Below are 16877 nucleotides of genomic sequence, written 5' to 3' on the forward strand. Positions count from 1 at the left end.
TGGCCCGAGTTTGAAATTAAGCGACTCAGTTCAGTTCAGTTTTTGGTTCTTATGGCATCTGTCCATTGGGACAATTTTGCCAGCATCAAGGTTGTGGGAGCAGAATTTCAGTATCAGAACTTGATTCAGTCCGTGTAGATGCTTGATCGGTTGAAGAATCTAAACTACTATAAATAAGGGCAATTGAACTGTCAATTTGTTTTGGGATATATACGAGTAAATTATAAATATTTAGATCAGTACGGTTTCACTTACTATTATTTTTAGTCGACGTACAACCGCCGCGGCAACTCGTGCCTGAGGAAGGATTCCCAGAGAATCCGAAACATGTCGCCAAAAGCGACTAAAAATAATAGTGAGTTTCAGTAGTGATCTAAATATTTTGAAATATGTCTCACGATAGTTTAAGTTCGATTAAATTATAAACACAAGGTTTAGTATCTCCTTGGACTTCACGGGCCGAAAGACCGGGATTTATAGGCCCGGTCTTTTGATAGGCTTGCGTGGGGATCTAGATCCAACTTAGTATCTTATTATTAAACGAAGTCTTATCAATTCCTTGTAAATTTTACCCTGCGCGGTATCGTAATTAAAATTAAAATAATATCAATTGATAATTCATTATTAACTTTAAAAAAAACTCAAGATGCTTTGGGGCAATTCTAAAAAGGGGTCATACACATATTACGTCACAGCAACAGGGGGGGGGGGGTCATGTGACAGTACGTACAAGCTTTTTACTATCTACGTACAAAAAGTGTGACAAAGCTGATGTTCCGAAAACACCAATAGACATAGAAACCAATTGAAAATCTTTAAAATCACCCCAAAGTACTTAAATGAATCTTATCATAAATAAGTTAATTCCATCATGGTTTAAATAATAAAGCAAAAATTGCATTGTTTTCTTTACATCCAATCCAAACCGCACCCTATTATTATAGGTATAGGTTTTATTATCATATAACGTTATTTTCTAGAATAAGTCATTCTAATAATAAAAAAGAGTAAAATAAATGTATTTCAAAGAGAAATACTGTTAATGTATAAAAAAAAGAAAATATCTTCATAAGACAATACTGCTACAATAATACCACTGCACAGTAACAACAATAGAATGATGATATAGTTTGCATCTTCTCAAATGACCTGTTAAACAAAAGCCATTGTTTATTTTATGCGAGCAGTCGGCCATTGTGTGTCATTGTATCTGAGCGCGTGCTACGGCGCGTGCCATTGTCAGACACAATGGCACACAATGGCCGAATGCTCACATAATAGAAACAATGCCTTTTGTTTAACAGATTACCGTCTTAGACGTAAAAATCATTTGAGAAGATGGAGACTATACGTCCATACCATGAAAACGGGGTATCTGTGAATTAGAAAGACTGCAGAAATATCTTCACAAAACGACAATGTACAGTCGCCATCAGATATATCGGAGCGGCCAAGGTGCTCACAAATATCTCAACACGCCTCTATTGTCAAGGCGCTAGGTGCGTGTTCAGATATTTTGAGCACCTCGGCCGCTCCGATATATCTGATGGCGCCTGTACGGGCCCTGGTCGTCAGAGATAATTCGTGTCCACAGCGCCAAGATGCTGTCAATCGTGGACTAATAAAACAAGAAGCCCGACACAATATCACGTATATAAAATCACGTTCCTCCAGCGCTATCAGTTGAACAGAAATTGAGATATTTTTACCGCAGCTCTAAGCGCTCAATGGATGGAGCTGAGATGGGCTTTTAAATAACTTCCGGTCAATAGATAGCGCTGCTGCGCTAAGGTGCAGAAGCGGCAGTTAATACATACAGATACCCCGTCAAATGTTTACGAGCGCTAACGATGGGTCCTAGGCAGTCATGGTTCGTCGAAATTAAACCATATTGCATTGAGTTAAGGTACAACTTGATGTCATAGTTGTGTTCAAAACTCGCTGCACGCGATAGCAAAAGAGACAGAACGCCGCCCGCCGTAAGTAGGTGTGACAGAGAGCACACTACATATTCGCGTGCAGCGAATGTTTGACTCAACTATAGATACTAATTGTTAACAAAACTAACTGATCATATGTAACTCTTATTGCAAGAAGTTAAGGTGTATTTTAGGAGCGCGAGCAGCATGAGGTATCGCCGACGGACGTAGTCTTACCGTTGATGGGCCCTAGGCTGCCGTCGTACTTCGGTAGTTCTTTGCATTTCGCTTGCTGAAAAAAACATATAGCTGAGAAAGAGGCAGAGTAGCAAGTGAGTTTGGAAAAAAAAACATACGGAATCTGTTATGGAAAATAACGGGGAATTTCGTTGCAGTATGACAAAGGTATTACTTAAGTTTTTGTTAGTTTCTTTAAGTTTCCGAAATTTGATTGGGACTAAAACGCTTAAAATATTGTAAATTAGACTACACCTGACAGTAGTACTAAGTCGGCAGGGTCATCTACTTCAGTTAACTTTGCGTCTACAATATTCCTTACTACGGTAGGATCTGTATTCATTTTGTTGTAAATTAAATACTTTACTTGAAAACCATAAATTAAAAAATAATACACATTTCATTCTCACAAATTACAAATAGCTTAGATCATATGTATTATTACCGGAGCACAGATTTTACTGCCACTTGAAACATCGACTAAATCAAATTACCGCGTGGGAATCGATGCTTTATTCGATTGATATTAACCTTTGGTGACACCAATTGATTCTTCGCCTACTGTTACGAGTTTTTAGTTAGTTTAGTCACATGGCGGACACGCTAACATCAAAAATCACTTGCGTTTCTATGTGTGAAAGGCACGTCTGTACACGCGTCATTGTGTAAGTTGCTTAAAAACAGTACTGAGCGGTCGGCAAACGGCCGTCACTCTGCTGTCGCGGGGCGAGGTAATTCGAATCGGGGCGGGGCGATGCGTGGCCGTTCTGTATGATAATACTATTACTTATTCTGTGCTTTAGTGTATAAAACGAAGCATTTATACTCGTAGTATGATACGGTTAGATTACTTAACTACTAGCTTAGCACTCTTGGCAGGGATTGTGTGTCTAAAAGTAAACATTCAACTAATACAAGAATAACATAAAATAAAAGTATTAAAACGGATTATAACGCGTATATTGAATTTATAATACATCCCGACGTTTCGAACCCTTTACAGCGATCGTGATCAACGGGTGACTGAGGAAAAACTGCAATGTGGAAAACGACCCACATACAAAATTAATGAACCATAATAAACTATAAACTTTAAGGCTGGTTCTACATGCAAAATCGGTTCATAAGGCTAGTTAATACAATACAACTATTTTCAAGTAAAGATATACGCGATAAAGCTAGATAGGTCGGGATGTATTATAAATTCAATATACGCGATATAATCCGTTTTAACAGTTTTATTTCATGAGTAAATATCGCGGTAACCTAAGACAATATTAAGAACACCATATATTCTTTTTTCGCAACATAATGTGTTAACACAAATTATGCTATATACTTGTTTCCATAATTAACGTCCGTAGACTACCTCAAGAATTCCGCAAATCATTATCTAAGAGGGTAAAATGTGAGATTGGAATCTTTTATTGGTTTTAAAATGATAACGTGCCCATACCTCCATGAGTTCCACAGCTATCTCCATAAACAGCCGCTCCACATTGTCGGCCTCTTTGGCGGACGTCTCCAGGAAGTACATTCCGTGCCGCTGCGCGAAGTCCTCACCGATGTGCCGCGGGATCTCGCGGTCTTCGCGGTCCGTTTTGTTACCTGAACAGTAATAAGGTTTGTTATCCAAATTACATAATTAGAGACTAGTAAATAGGTATTCAAGACGGACAATCTCCATACAACACGGCGTTCCTTGTGTGCCTTTTTATCTATCTACACACATATTATAAGCTCTAAGCTCTTTATGAAGTGTTCAAGAACCGCATATTACGCCGGCCATTGCGGCATTTGACTAGCAATTTCACTAGAATGAATCTTTTTTTTTTTATTCGTCCTTCTGGACAGGCTAAGACCATACTGCCTATTTTTCAGTTAAATAACAAGTTTTTGGAACGATATGTAATCGTTTTTATACATTTTATTTTCTTTTCTAATAATTTTTTACTAATACTTCTTTTTTGTCAAAAATATTTTGATAAAATATTAATAATACATACTTTATTCGATTTGCCGATTTCGTTGAAAAAATGTGACGTCACACCGGGGGGAGGGGTTTGCCAAATGTGACCAAGTGTGACAAGGAGGAGAGGGATCAAAAACCCTAGAAATTCGTGTGACGTAATTAATGGATGACCCCAATTAATAGGTTTTACATTCAATAAAGTTTATGACACCCTGTAAAGTACACGGCAGTCAGTTTACTATTTCACATTAATCCGATTGCCATTCGCAACTATATCATGCGACTTTAAAGCGGCTTTGTGGATTAGTCAGCTAATCTTTTATGTAAATTGCTAATACCAACCAACCATGATTCACATACATTGATCTAATTGTCAGTTTTGAGCTTAGCTAGGGCGTTAATGGAACTCGATTTCTACCGGCTTGCCTAGTTTAACAGAGTTTGGACTGTGGATTGTGGAAGTGTTATCAATCATAAATGTCAAACTTCTATGAAATTATGACGTTTAAAATAACACTTGAATCAGAATCAGAATCAAATATTTTATTCTTGCAAAATATAGGGATATCTTAACTTGCACCCTCTGTGCTATCAAATACGGTGCAGTTAGCTTAGCCAGATTTTAATCTGTTGTGTATACAGTACCGGTCAAAAGTTTAAGTTCACCCTTTGTTATCGGTACAAATAAGTACTTTTGTGCGATATCGTTTCGCAGTTCGGATGTCGTAATTTGTTTCCAACTGATCCGTTATTGTTTCCAGAGATGTTTTGATTAGTCAGATACAATTTACGTACATTTCTAAACAACACATTCTCTAAAATCTTATAGGAATGACGGCATATGCTGGGCCATATGGCCTTGCCACTTTAAACGTACAATGCTCAGAGCGTTTTTGAAGTGGGAATGGGCTGGTCATAAAGCACGGAAGACCGATTCGTGGAGCAAACGACTACTCGAGTGGCGACCATGGGGGGAAGAGCGTCCTCAAAGTAGACCCCAGATGCGTTGGGACGACGACATTAAGAAGACTGTGGGGAAACAGTGGCTCCAAGTCGCACAGAACCGCGACGAATGGCGCAAAATGAAGGAGGCCTACACCCAAAGGGTAGAAAAAAGCTAAAGAGAGAGAGAGCTCAGAGCGTTGTCAGTTACCTTAGACTGAGAAACTGAAACAACTTTAGGTAGGTAATATGGAGTCATACGCACGCAATCCGTTGTGATTCTAATTCTAACCCGTCACACTCCTCCACTTTTTTCTGTTAAAGTAGGTGCAAAATTTGCTTAGATGGACTCCAGTGGTGAGTCAATTTTCTTTTTGTTTGTCTACTTTCATCTGCCATCGGCTTTCTTAGCCATAATCAGATTGTATGTACTATAAATTTCTTTTTCCAGGTGGTGGTCCATTAACCACCATCCTTTTATGTGAAGAGAGGGAGTGGGTTATTCTCTCTGGTCTAGTTCCAAGATTTGCCACCTTTTGAGTCTTGTGATGTTATTGGTGTTGTTTAGTACAAAGAAAGGCTCAAAGAAATATAAAGAAAAGCTAACAAAGTAATATAAATAAAATTAAAATATAATCTGTTCCCTATATGACAGGGTTTCTTAAAGTGGGGTCTACATGTTTATCATTGGTCCGCAGTAGGTCAGTTACCCACTGTAAACATACTTATTAGGAAATCTTGTAGTAAACCTGACGAGACCTAAGTTTACCTAAGTAATTAAACTTATCATAAAAGTAAATATAAATAAGGGTTTTTATTATTTTCCTAAAATACTTTTTGACGGGGGTCTGTGGAATTGTTTAAATTGTAAAAATGGTCCGTGACTGCAAAAAGTATAACACACAACGACAACAAAAAAGGACAACTCACCTACTAATATCCTCAGCACCTTATTACTGGCGTATTCTTCAATCTCCCGTAGCCAGTCCGGTAAACAGTCAAAGGTGGGCTGGCAAGATATGTCGTACACGAGTATGAGTGCATGCGCTGATCGGTAATAGCTCTGCGTGATGGAGCGGAAGCGCTCCTGCCCTGCTGTGTCCCATATTTGTAGCTGATATAAATAAAAACAGCCTTTATTATTACACTGAAGAGTAACTTACCAGGGAGGTGTACTATATGTCTAAATTAACACATTACCAGCCGGGCTAGCACATGATTGGCGCGAGAGTATCTCGCCGTGACATAGACTACCTGTTCCCCTTTAATTCATACAGTTAGTAAAAGACGGGTAGTCTATCTCGCAGCAAGATACTGTCGCGTCAATCATGTGCTCGGCCTACTGTAACATATAGTTTAACACTATGCAAACATTTTTAACCTGTTTTTTTTTTGATTATAAAACAAAACAAATTCACTTGGTTTTTTAAATAATACCAGTTTTTTGACTCTGTTTACCTCTTGGCAGATTTAGAGCTGTAATATTAGTAAGGAATAGGAATGTCTGAATGCCACAACCACTATTACTGACCCAGAAGCAGTTAATTTGTTTTCTTTAATTTGGAACCCTTAATTTAATATCTGTCTTGTTAACTTTATTCAGTTAACTACATTTGCATTTTATCCTATTAAATTACTTGACCGTCACTGGAAGCTTTATAATTGAGAGAGCATATCTGTTTCCGTCGAATTATCACCAGTCTAGTGCTTTATTTGACTCTTGTTTCCGGCAACAGTGGCGACACCTGGCGGACCGCGCCATTTTTACACCAGGTAAAAGATGTCCGGTGAACTGTTTGTCATTGGCATTCAGTTTCCCGTCGAAGCAACAAGTCCGCAGCGAGTCAGGCTCACTGACCATGCGGCCATTACAATTTAAATTTTAAAAAATGAAATGAAATTGTTACGTGTGATTCCTTAAATCAATACGTTATATTAATTAAAGTGAATTTAAGTATAAAAAGTGATCACGTCATGTCATGTAAGTACCTTGATTTCTAATATTAGTAAAATGAATATGTGGTCATATATTTTTAACAGTTTTTCTGTTCGGACCACTACCTACATTTTAAATTTTGATTGTTTCTCTATTATAAGTAATGTCTTAAACAACCATGCAACTTTAAAACATAATTTCTAAGAGATTATTTTATTTTAATTAGGTATAAAATGTTCCAGTTGTATTTAGAATATTAATTAGTTTATGACAAAATCACAATGCAAATTTTTGCAAGTTTCATAACAGAAACACTTAGTAACTTGTTTACACCTTAGATATAATTATTTACGAATTATAAAACAGAACACTCCAAGGACTAGCAGGTGTTATGCCTTAAATTTGAAACAAACATATGGCATACAATCGTAAAAAAAAAACACCTACTTAAACAATACAAGTGACGCAACTATTGTCCAAAGTCGCAATTAATCCTCACCTTCACTTTCTCACCGTCGACTTCAACTGTTTTTATCATGAAATCGACCCCAATCGTAGCACCTTGCCCGGGAGGAAATAGACCTTGAGTGAACCTTCGCACCAGGCATGTCTTCCCCACACCAGCATTACCAACTAGCACCACTTTAAAGAGAAACTTATAATCCTCCATAGCGACACCGAATCACATTTGTCGAAATTCCAACTTAAAACAATAAATTAACCCAGCCACTTCGCGTTACGCTTTGATGAATAATTGACTTGACTACCTAATACATTATCTAGTAACACTTGTATATACTACACGATTTTTTCGTGATCAAAAGACCATTATTTGATTAGATAAGGTAATACAGATTAAATTCGCGAAACAGAGTAAACAGACCTTCCCAAAACAATGGGAAATAAAGTGCGATTTGCGATGCCGATGCGAAAGCGATAATTCAACGTCAATCAAGACCTTGTTCGAGCATGTACAAAGCATGATAGTATTTAACATGTAAAATATATTTTATATTATTATAGTATAACGTTAAAAAAAAATATGTTGTAAAAATTAGAGATTCAAATTAAAGTTTTGAATAAAAGTATTAATTTAAAATAAGTATTCCAAAAATGTAATAAATATAAATTTAAACGCATCCATGGCATCTATATTCTTCTTAAAAATATGCAAGAAGAGATGTGGCTTTATAAACAACGTGTATGTCAAATTGACTTTAACGTTCTGAAACCTTTATACTACCTCCAAATTAAAATTTCTAGTACCAATGCACACCAATAATCATTGTTCATAATATAATTTTCATGAGTTGCTGTAAATAAGTACGAATGTATATATATATAATCTAATCAATTAAATAAATAATCAACACTGAACAATAATGCTTTAAATAATATTGTCATTGATATAAATGCAGGATGAAAGTATTTGAACATAACAATCAAGTGCAATGCAATCAATTTGCAATCATTAATCAATAAATAAATCAAGTCGGACTTTTTACTTCTCAAATTACCTTTCATTATTGCGGTAACTGACTTAATTAACTTCAAAGTGTGCAATTAAACGTCGAATATGTCTTGTATAAATTACTCGTCACGCACAGAAGGCCAGAGGAAAATAAATACTATAATATGGTCAATACCTCATTTCATAAATCTCTTAGATAAGACAACTAGAGAATTCAGGACTGAGAGTTCAGATCCTAACGTTGAGTTGAAGGAGCCTAAATTTCAATTGAAGATGCAATTTTTAGGAAGAGACAATAATTTAATCGAGATTTACTACTTGTCCCCTAATCCTGTTTTTCTGAAATGTATCTTAACCATTTGCTTGAAACGATACGAGGAGCGCTCCGTGATTGAGAAAGACTACAACACGGTCCAGGCAAATAAATGGCAGTACTTGACAACTTTATACAAAAGAGATATTATCAATGAACGGGATATTATATTACTTAGTGATGGAACATTAAGGCTCAAATTTCAGTTCATGATTACAAATGATATAAAAGTTGACCGAACACATATTCCTGCAGCCCAGCTAAGCAATGACTTTGAAAATTTGCTTGAGAATGGGCTCTTTTCTGACGTTATCATGAAATCGGTTGAAGGAGTTGAATTTAAAGTGCATAAGGCTGTTTTGGCAAGTCGGAGCGCTGTTTTGAAAGCGCATTTTGAGCATAACACTATAGAATGTCATACCAATGTTTTGGAATCGCCTCTGGATGCTGATATTTTACGAGAAGTATTGACTTTCATTTATACAGATAAAGGTCCAAGCGTAGATGAGAATCCTGAAAAGTTATTGGCTGCTGCGGATTACTACCAACTTAGCAGGCTGAAGAGCCTGTGTGAGGAAGCTTTACACAAGAAATTAACTGTTGAAAATGCTATAGAAACCTTGCAGTTGGCTGGACTCCATTCGGCAACCACATTGGAGCAACTGACGCTTGAATTCGTAAAGGACGGTCAAGCAAAGCTGATCACTAAGACTGAAGGCTGGGCAAAAGTGAAATCTGTTGATCTGATTAAGAGAATCTATGAATATATTGTGAATGATGATGTTGATACTGATATCAAATAAAATAATCATTATTGAATATCAAACTAGAAAGAAATACATATGCAATACCATGCGACATTCTCACAGTGGCGTAGCTAGGGGGTTGGGGGGGGCAAGTGCCCCGGGCGCCATCCAAGAGGGGGCACCAAAATGGGCAAAAGGCAGCAGCAGGGAAACTTTTGTCAGTCGTCAGGGGGCGCAAATTCGGTGACTGCCCCGGGCGCCATATCCTCTAGCTACGCCCCTGCATTCTCAATCAAAAGGTACCTCCTTGTCGCTTGTCATAAGGGCGCTCTGACAGGTTTATTCGTATAAAGATACAGGCCAATTTCGTCTTTATGGAAAGCGACAAAGTGGTACCTTTTAATTGGGAACGTCACCCATTATTAGATTATTACAAAACTAATATATGTATTATTAAACTAAAAATGCAAGGAATGCAGAAGAAAAATTTAATTTATTGAATTGAATGACTGTCAAATGTTGTTATGAATGCATGAAAGGTATAATTTCATTCATATTAGAAATTAAATATTTATATTTGCTCAATAAAAGACAAAAGTAAATAAATATATTTTTATTCTTCATCACTACTTCTCTCCGAGTCTGAACTATTATCACTAGATTCACTATGATACTGTATCCTATTTCTATTTGTATTTTCAAACAAATCATCATCATTGTTTTGTTTTACATCACTTTTACTGTCTTCAAACTCCTTAGGCCAAACATTATTTTCTTTGTAATATTTAATGGAGTCTTTATTAATTATTTTCACTATTTCTGCCTTCACTTTATTGCCTTCAAGAATAGGTTCCACAAGTGTGTAATCTCCTCTTTTTACCCATATATTTTTTCTGAATTTTATTGGCATAGATACTAAATATTCTTCTCCGCTTGGTGTAGTTATCTAAAAAATATTAAAGTACACATTACAAGTCAATTTTAGAAATCAATCGTTTATTGATAACAAGCGTTACACGTCATTTAACATTTTCTCTTTAGCACACTTTACATACAATTATAAATATGTCCTTATTCATGTAGAAATAGGATTACATTACTTATCCAATTAAATTATAAAATATAACAGTATGTCACAGAAAATAATCATAAATGAATAATATATTCTGTTATGTCAAAAATATGAATCAAACATTTCACAAAATTAGGTTATGTAGATAGTAAACAAAAATATATAACCGAAAAAAAAAAACAATACCTGATGCAAATTGTTTCCCATACTTTTTAAAACTTTAACAATGCTCTGGTTTTCCTTGGGAAGTTCAAAATCGTCCCACAAAGCTTCATTCATCACATGTTTCCTTTTAGTAACTTTCGACATGATGTAAACAATGATAATTAATCACTGCAACAATAGCTTGAGTTAAAATAGTATCTTCTTATATCTCGGCTAAACAGCTAAGTTTACAACTGAAATCAAGTTAATTTTAAATATGTAGAAACATAATTCAAAAACAAGCAGTGATGTGATTTTACAAGAAATGTCACGAAACGTGGAATAAAAATGACCAATTTCAACGTTACGGACTATTACCCTATATACTAATCTAATCCTTTTTATCAGCACCATAAGGTTCATTTTAATAAATACCACTAGAAGTTCAAGCATCAATGAGTTATACGGCAGCTAACCTAATAGAAAAGAACTGTCACAATGACATTTGTCTGCAAAACTATTCAAGATATGTATGTAGACGCCTAAACCCACATTTAATATGATCGATACCACAGAAAACCGCCTTGGATACTGAACACTCGACTTGCAACCGATTATAGATAGATATAGGGTGACTGCTATAGTAATTGGCCACTCCTAAGAAATCAAAAAGAAACAAGCCAATAGAAGTCTTATTGTTAAGAGTGGCCAATAACTGCTATAGGTAGTCACCGTATAATAGAAATTATTGAAAACGTTTTACAATTTTTGTAGTGGGATGTTTGGAGGAGTGATAATTGTTCACTGAATCTCTACATGTCAAGCAAACTCCATTTTGATAACAAGGTTGATTTATTGTACATAACAGTCCATTTAAGTCCCCTCCGGGTGACCGTAATATACATACAAGTCATACAACAAAATCCAAAAGTATTACTTAGGGTGATTTTGCTGAATAAGTTTGTTCACTAGAATAACTACCGGGGATACAGTAACTTTTCTCTAAGGCGAGCTGGAGGGGGTTGTGCAACATGAATCCACCTTTTTAGGGTTCCGTACCCAAAGGGTAAAAACGGGACCCTATTACTAAGACTCCGCTGTCTGTCTGTCACCAGGCTGTATCTCATGAAAGTCATGAACGGTGATAGCTAGACAGCTGAAATTTTCACATGCGGATGATGTATTTTTGTTGCCACTATAACAAATACTAAAAACAGAATAAAATAAATATTGTGGGGCTCCCATACAACAACCGTGATTTTTTTGCCGTTTTTGAGAGTAATGGTACGGAACCCTGAGATACAGCCTGGTGACAGTCGGACAGACAGACAGCGGAGTCTTAGTAATAGGGTCCCGTTTTTACCCTTTGGGTACGGAACCCTAAAAAATACCTGTGTGTATGCTTTGTACACGATGTAAAGCAAGATAGATATAACGCACATTTAAATGTAAATATCTATGCATCGGGGCGTGGAATGTTCGAACGCTCCTAGATGCTGACACCAACTTGTGCCCTGAGAGAAAAACCGCTCTCATCGCTAGGGGATTGGGCCGATATAGTACTGCCCCACCTGCGATAGAGTTTTTAAAAATAAGTTCGGCTTTGCCAGCCATATCAGAGCACACGCTCGTAATTAGCTAGGGTAGCCGTTGCCGATTACGGCATGGATAGCTATATATATATATAACAAAATAAAGAAAACACAGGTAGCACAAATATTTTATTTCTTACATCTATCAATCACTTGGTATATATTCAACGATTCCCCACTAGGTATCCCGTAGCCTTTCTCTAAGCCGTGCGGGTTGGAGGGGGTTGTGCAGCATAAGTCCGCCTCTTTACGTAGCACCTGGTCCACTTCGACTGAGGTGAAGAAAGCTACGGAGAGCGGGAGGTCGTTTATGCCGACTCTGAAAATATAAGTGTACAGTTACTTATTTTAAACTCTAATACACAATGAAAACTACAAAAGGCGTCACATAATGCCGAATAGAAAAACCGGCCAAGTGCGAGTGGGACTCGCGTTCCAAGCGGTTAAAAATGAAAATTCATATGAGCACTGTCGGCGCTGCTGCCGGGCTAGCACATGATTGGCGCGAGAGTATCTCGCCGCGGCATAGACTACCCGTCCTCCTTTAATTCATACAGTTAGTAAAAGACGGGTAGTCATCTCGCGGCGAGATACTGTCGCGCCAATCATGTACTCGGCCTACTGGTCGACAACTCGACACCTCAGCGGACCCCAGGGCTGGCGCTGGCGCGTACCTCTTTCAACGTATTTCCCTTGCGATACAGAGAGGTAACGCCTGGTATAGTATCTCTGAAGAGGAGTAATGTAATGCTGATAATAATGCCATCTCTGGGTTATGCTGGACATATATTCCTCAGCCGTGGTGCCCTGCTGAGCTAAAAAGCGGTATCTCAATTGAAGATTGCATGCAAATAAGTACCTTAAATTTGAATCATAACGTTCCATTTCCAGTTCATTCGTTTTTGAGATACCGCCTTTAGCATAAGGAGGGCTGAGTGTGGCTAGATATCATTCTTGTGTGTAGATAGTAGAAAACAAAATATATCAAAACAAATATTTAAGCAGGTAACTTAATCGTATTTAATTAAATCTAGAAGAATATATTTTAATAAAAAATGTTTTGATAGTGTTACTAACCTTACGTTGCAAATGAACTAGGAAACAAAATAAATTTGAAACGTAAAAGTAGTTTTTTTAATATGTAGTGCAAACACCGTACAATGACAGACTGACGTATTTAGACGAATAAAAAACCAAATGACGTTTGGTTTGACGGGAAATTTTGAAATTATTTCTAAGTTGTTTTTTAATATAAATTCCGTTTAAACATATTTTTGGTCAGATTTATGTTAAGATATTAACAAACAGCGTTTCTTTATATCACAACCAACCTTGTAAGTTGTGTTGAGTTGTGCTCTTACTCATTCAACCAAACCAACGCAGGCAAGATGAAAAGCAATGCCGGCCGGGCCGCGCCGAATCTGTGTACCTTCTTGTATGTACATCGGTATAAGGGCAAGGTAAGTAAATTTTCGAGTTTATAATATATATATACCTCCTGAACATTTATTTATTATTTCATCTTTATCAAAAGCTTTGATAGAGGCTTCGGGTAAAGCATATTTATGAAATGTTGGCGATGGAACATGGAACATTGTAACATTTCAAATAACAGCCGTTGAACTAGCACCATTCTTAGTGCCCGTAAGGCCCGTCATACACGTTGCTCTGATTATCATAATTAAGATACTATTTTCCGTGCCTAGGTCTTAATCTGATAAATCAACTACAACCTGCCAAAATTAGAAAGACATACATCTACTGATAAAATCCAACCACAATACGTTACCTTTGTCGACATTTTACATGAATAATATCCCGATTCACTGATTTCTTGTTACCTAACATTAAATGTGACAATAGCACACCCTTAAAATGCATGCTCAACACTTGTCCTGTTTCGCTGTAAAATAACCTTTTTATACTTTTGATAACATCTTAACTGTTAATATATTTTCAGGTATTAAAAAGCTTTCAGAATAAAGTTGCGACACGGCAGGTATCGTGCTTTTCTTCGATAAGTTTTTCGATGTTGTCAATGGCAATTTCAGTGAACCTAAAAAAGGAAAATCTACCTAATCTAATGCGCTGTAACACCCAGATCACCGCACCACAAATTGTGGATAAAAAGCTTGAATGTTCTCAAAACTATGAAATATGCGACAAAAATGGATCTAAATTAAATCAAAAAAAGTTGGATCAAACTATTGAAGCTTTCCAAGTTATTTTGGGATCAAGAAGAAGAAATGAATTAGGTTGCCTCTAATTATTGTTTAAAACATAGTCAGGAAATAAATTGTTACATACTTGCTGTTAAGTTATTTTCACGGAAGTGCGCTTAAAGCGTCGCTGTATTTGCATGTGTCTTAGTTACTTGGAATGGAACGTATGTAAATAAGTAGGTACTTATAAATAATATATTGTACTTGATTCAACATAAGTTTTCATTTATTTATTCTGAAAAACTGATTTATGTAGTTTTCTAAGCAAATGGAAATTGGTACGACAAAGATTAATACATAAATCAGTTTCCAATATTAAAGTTGTTACATGTAGGTAAAGAACCCATAAGTACGTGTGTGTGTACATGTGTGCGTGTTTACTGCATATACAGTCTCATTAGTTGAGAGCAGGACCGCTAGGGGCAGCACTAGTAGAGACGTGAACGTGAAATGTCCGAGAGTTTCTTATCTATTACAGTAATAACATATACTAATCTATGGTAACGCCGCCAGTGTCATGGGGTCCATGCCGCAGTCCGACTTGTTTGAAGGGGTATTTGTAATTGCATTTGTTTTTATATTTAAATATATTTTATACTTTGTTTTTATTTTATTTCTGGACTAGCTTTTGCCCGCGACTTCGTCTGCGTGGAATTAGTAATTTGGGTACCTTAATTCTTAAACAAATCTGCTTTTTAATCCATCCTTTTTTCACCCCCCAAATTGGTCCACACTATACATTTCCACCCCATTTTTTATACCCTTAAGGGATGATTTCGGGGATAAAAGTTATTGTATATCCTTTCCCACAACTCAAACTATCCCCATACCAAGTTTCATCTAAATCGATTCAGCGGTTATTGATTCCCCATACAAATTTCCACCCCCCTTTTCACCCCCTTGAGGGGTGAGTTCTGGGATAAAAAGTATCCTATGTCCTTCCCCGGGACTGAAACTATCTGTATACCAAATTTTAACTAAATCGGTTCAGCGGTTTAAGCGTGAAGAGGTAACACACAGACAGACAGACTTTCGCATTTATAATATTAGTATGGATTAAACTTTAGTTTTAATTTTGTAATATTGTAATTAAATTTACATTGTTGTATGTTGTAAAATAATTTTTTTAGGAATTTCAGGATTTTGATGCATAGCAATCTAAGTTCAATACGGCGCTGCGAGTGACGCCCCACTTTGCCGGCAATGTGGGGTTTTTCCCAGTTGTTTTTACCATCTTATTACCACTGGTAACAGCTGTAGTCTATTTGAAAAAAAAAAAAGAGAATACAGATAACTTATAACTATAACTTACCGTTGAGAGCAAAATGCTCTTGTAAGCAGGTTGGTAATCTGCAACGCCAGCGCTGTCTCATATTTCTGTTCCTCTGGTACCAAATAGCGGACTTCATCGTGAAAGCTAAGGCAGAACCTGTAAGTATAGTTTGTCAAGGGACTGTCTCATTTCAAACATAGACAGAGAGAATTATACTATCTTAGTCTTACACTAGTACTAGCACCTAAAATAAAAGGATGAGTATAGTTTTTTTATTCCTATTTACTGACAAGATTTGCTTGACCAACTATAAATAACCCAACCATGAGTATCGGTTGAAATGTACAATATACACGGTGCGCTAAAGAATAAGTGCATTCCCGTTGCCAGGGACGTTTTAGGATTATACTGAGCTGTTAATGGGATTATTTTTGTTCGATATGTTGAATTACGTGGACTGTATTTTAATAATTTTTTAAGACGAGAAACGAGAAGTTATATCGCGGAACTTAGAGGATAGGCTGGGTCAACCGTTAGAAGCACTCACCTTGCTGAGCTGTAGATGATGGATCAGCTCTCGGCGATGACTGGCTTAGGATCCTCAGACTCGCGGCTTGCCCGGACTTACCTTGAACCCGAGTTACCTTCACCAGTCCAGCGTCGATGCCGCAATAAGCAGGATCAGCACTTCCTCAATTGAGCAGCCTTCCACAATGTTCCCACACGATTTGCACATAAAATTAACCTTTTACGTAAACGATACTATATTATTCCACGAGATAATTTAGCGCTGCACAATGCGCGATCCGACATGATACGTTGACGAAACGAGAAGGAAATCCTTTTTTTTTTTTTAAAGTTTAAAACGATAGTGTTGCCATGCGAATTATTTTGAAGCTACAATCCTTAACATTTTCCGCTCACCAAAATACAATGTATTTTCCACAAGTTCGTACTGTTATTGACAACTGAGGATGAGATGGAAACGCTATGGCTTAGGATTTATATTCGTATTACTATTATTATTTTTTTACTTTG

The 16877-nt window shown here is 36.7% G+C and overlaps 4 protein-coding genes across 4 annotated transcripts in view; 1 reads left to right on the forward strand and 3 right to left on the reverse strand.

Annotated features, from left to right (window-relative positions):
• Positions 1-1581: 1581 nt before the first annotated feature.
• LOC134747055 (ras-related protein Rab-30-like) lies at positions 1582-7927 on the reverse strand. Its single transcript, XM_063681625.1, has 4 exons — positions 7506-7927; positions 6001-6184; positions 3613-3764; positions 1582-2211 (listed from the first exon to the last, which is right to left on the reverse strand). The coding sequence occupies exons 1-4, from the start codon at positions 7674-7676 to the stop codon at positions 2110-2112; spliced, it is 609 nt and encodes a 202-aa protein (XP_063537695.1). The 5' UTR covers positions 7677-7927; the 3' UTR covers positions 1582-2109.
• Positions 7928-8473: 546 nt separating this feature from the next.
• Positions 8474-10022, forward strand: LOC134747051 (speckle-type POZ protein-like). The gene has a single exon (XM_063681609.1). It carries the CDS (start codon positions 8583-8585, stop codon positions 9591-9593), a length of 1011 nt encoding a protein of 336 aa, XP_063537679.1. The 5' UTR covers positions 8474-8582; the 3' UTR covers positions 9594-10022.
• A 112-nt stretch (positions 10023-10134) lies between these two features.
• Positions 10135-11040, reverse strand: LOC134747052 (probable RNA-binding protein EIF1AD). Its single transcript, XM_063681610.1, has 2 exons — positions 10795-11040; positions 10135-10482 (listed from the first exon to the last, which is right to left on the reverse strand). Exons 1-2 carry the CDS (start codon positions 10915-10917, stop codon positions 10150-10152), a joined length of 456 nt encoding a protein of 151 aa, XP_063537680.1. The 5' UTR covers positions 10918-11040; the 3' UTR covers positions 10135-10149.
• A 1433-nt stretch (positions 11041-12473) lies between these two features.
• Positions 12474-16877, reverse strand: part of LOC134747413 (DNA polymerase subunit gamma-1, mitochondrial) — a 50328-nt gene continuing 45924 nt past the window's right edge. Inside the window, exons 18-19 of the mRNA XM_063682037.1 lie at positions 15879-15995; positions 12474-12663 (exon numbers count right to left, since the gene is read on the reverse strand). Coding sequence (XP_063538107.1) covers positions 12474-12663; positions 15879-15995 — 307 coding nt within the window. The remainder of the gene's footprint in view (positions 12664-15878; positions 15996-16877) is intronic.

Source organism: Cydia strobilella, chromosome 14, assembly GCF_947568885.1.
Source record: "Cydia strobilella chromosome 14, ilCydStro3.1, whole genome shotgun sequence".
NCBI classification, from domain to species: Eukaryota; Metazoa; Arthropoda; class Insecta; order Lepidoptera; family Tortricidae; genus Cydia; species Cydia strobilella.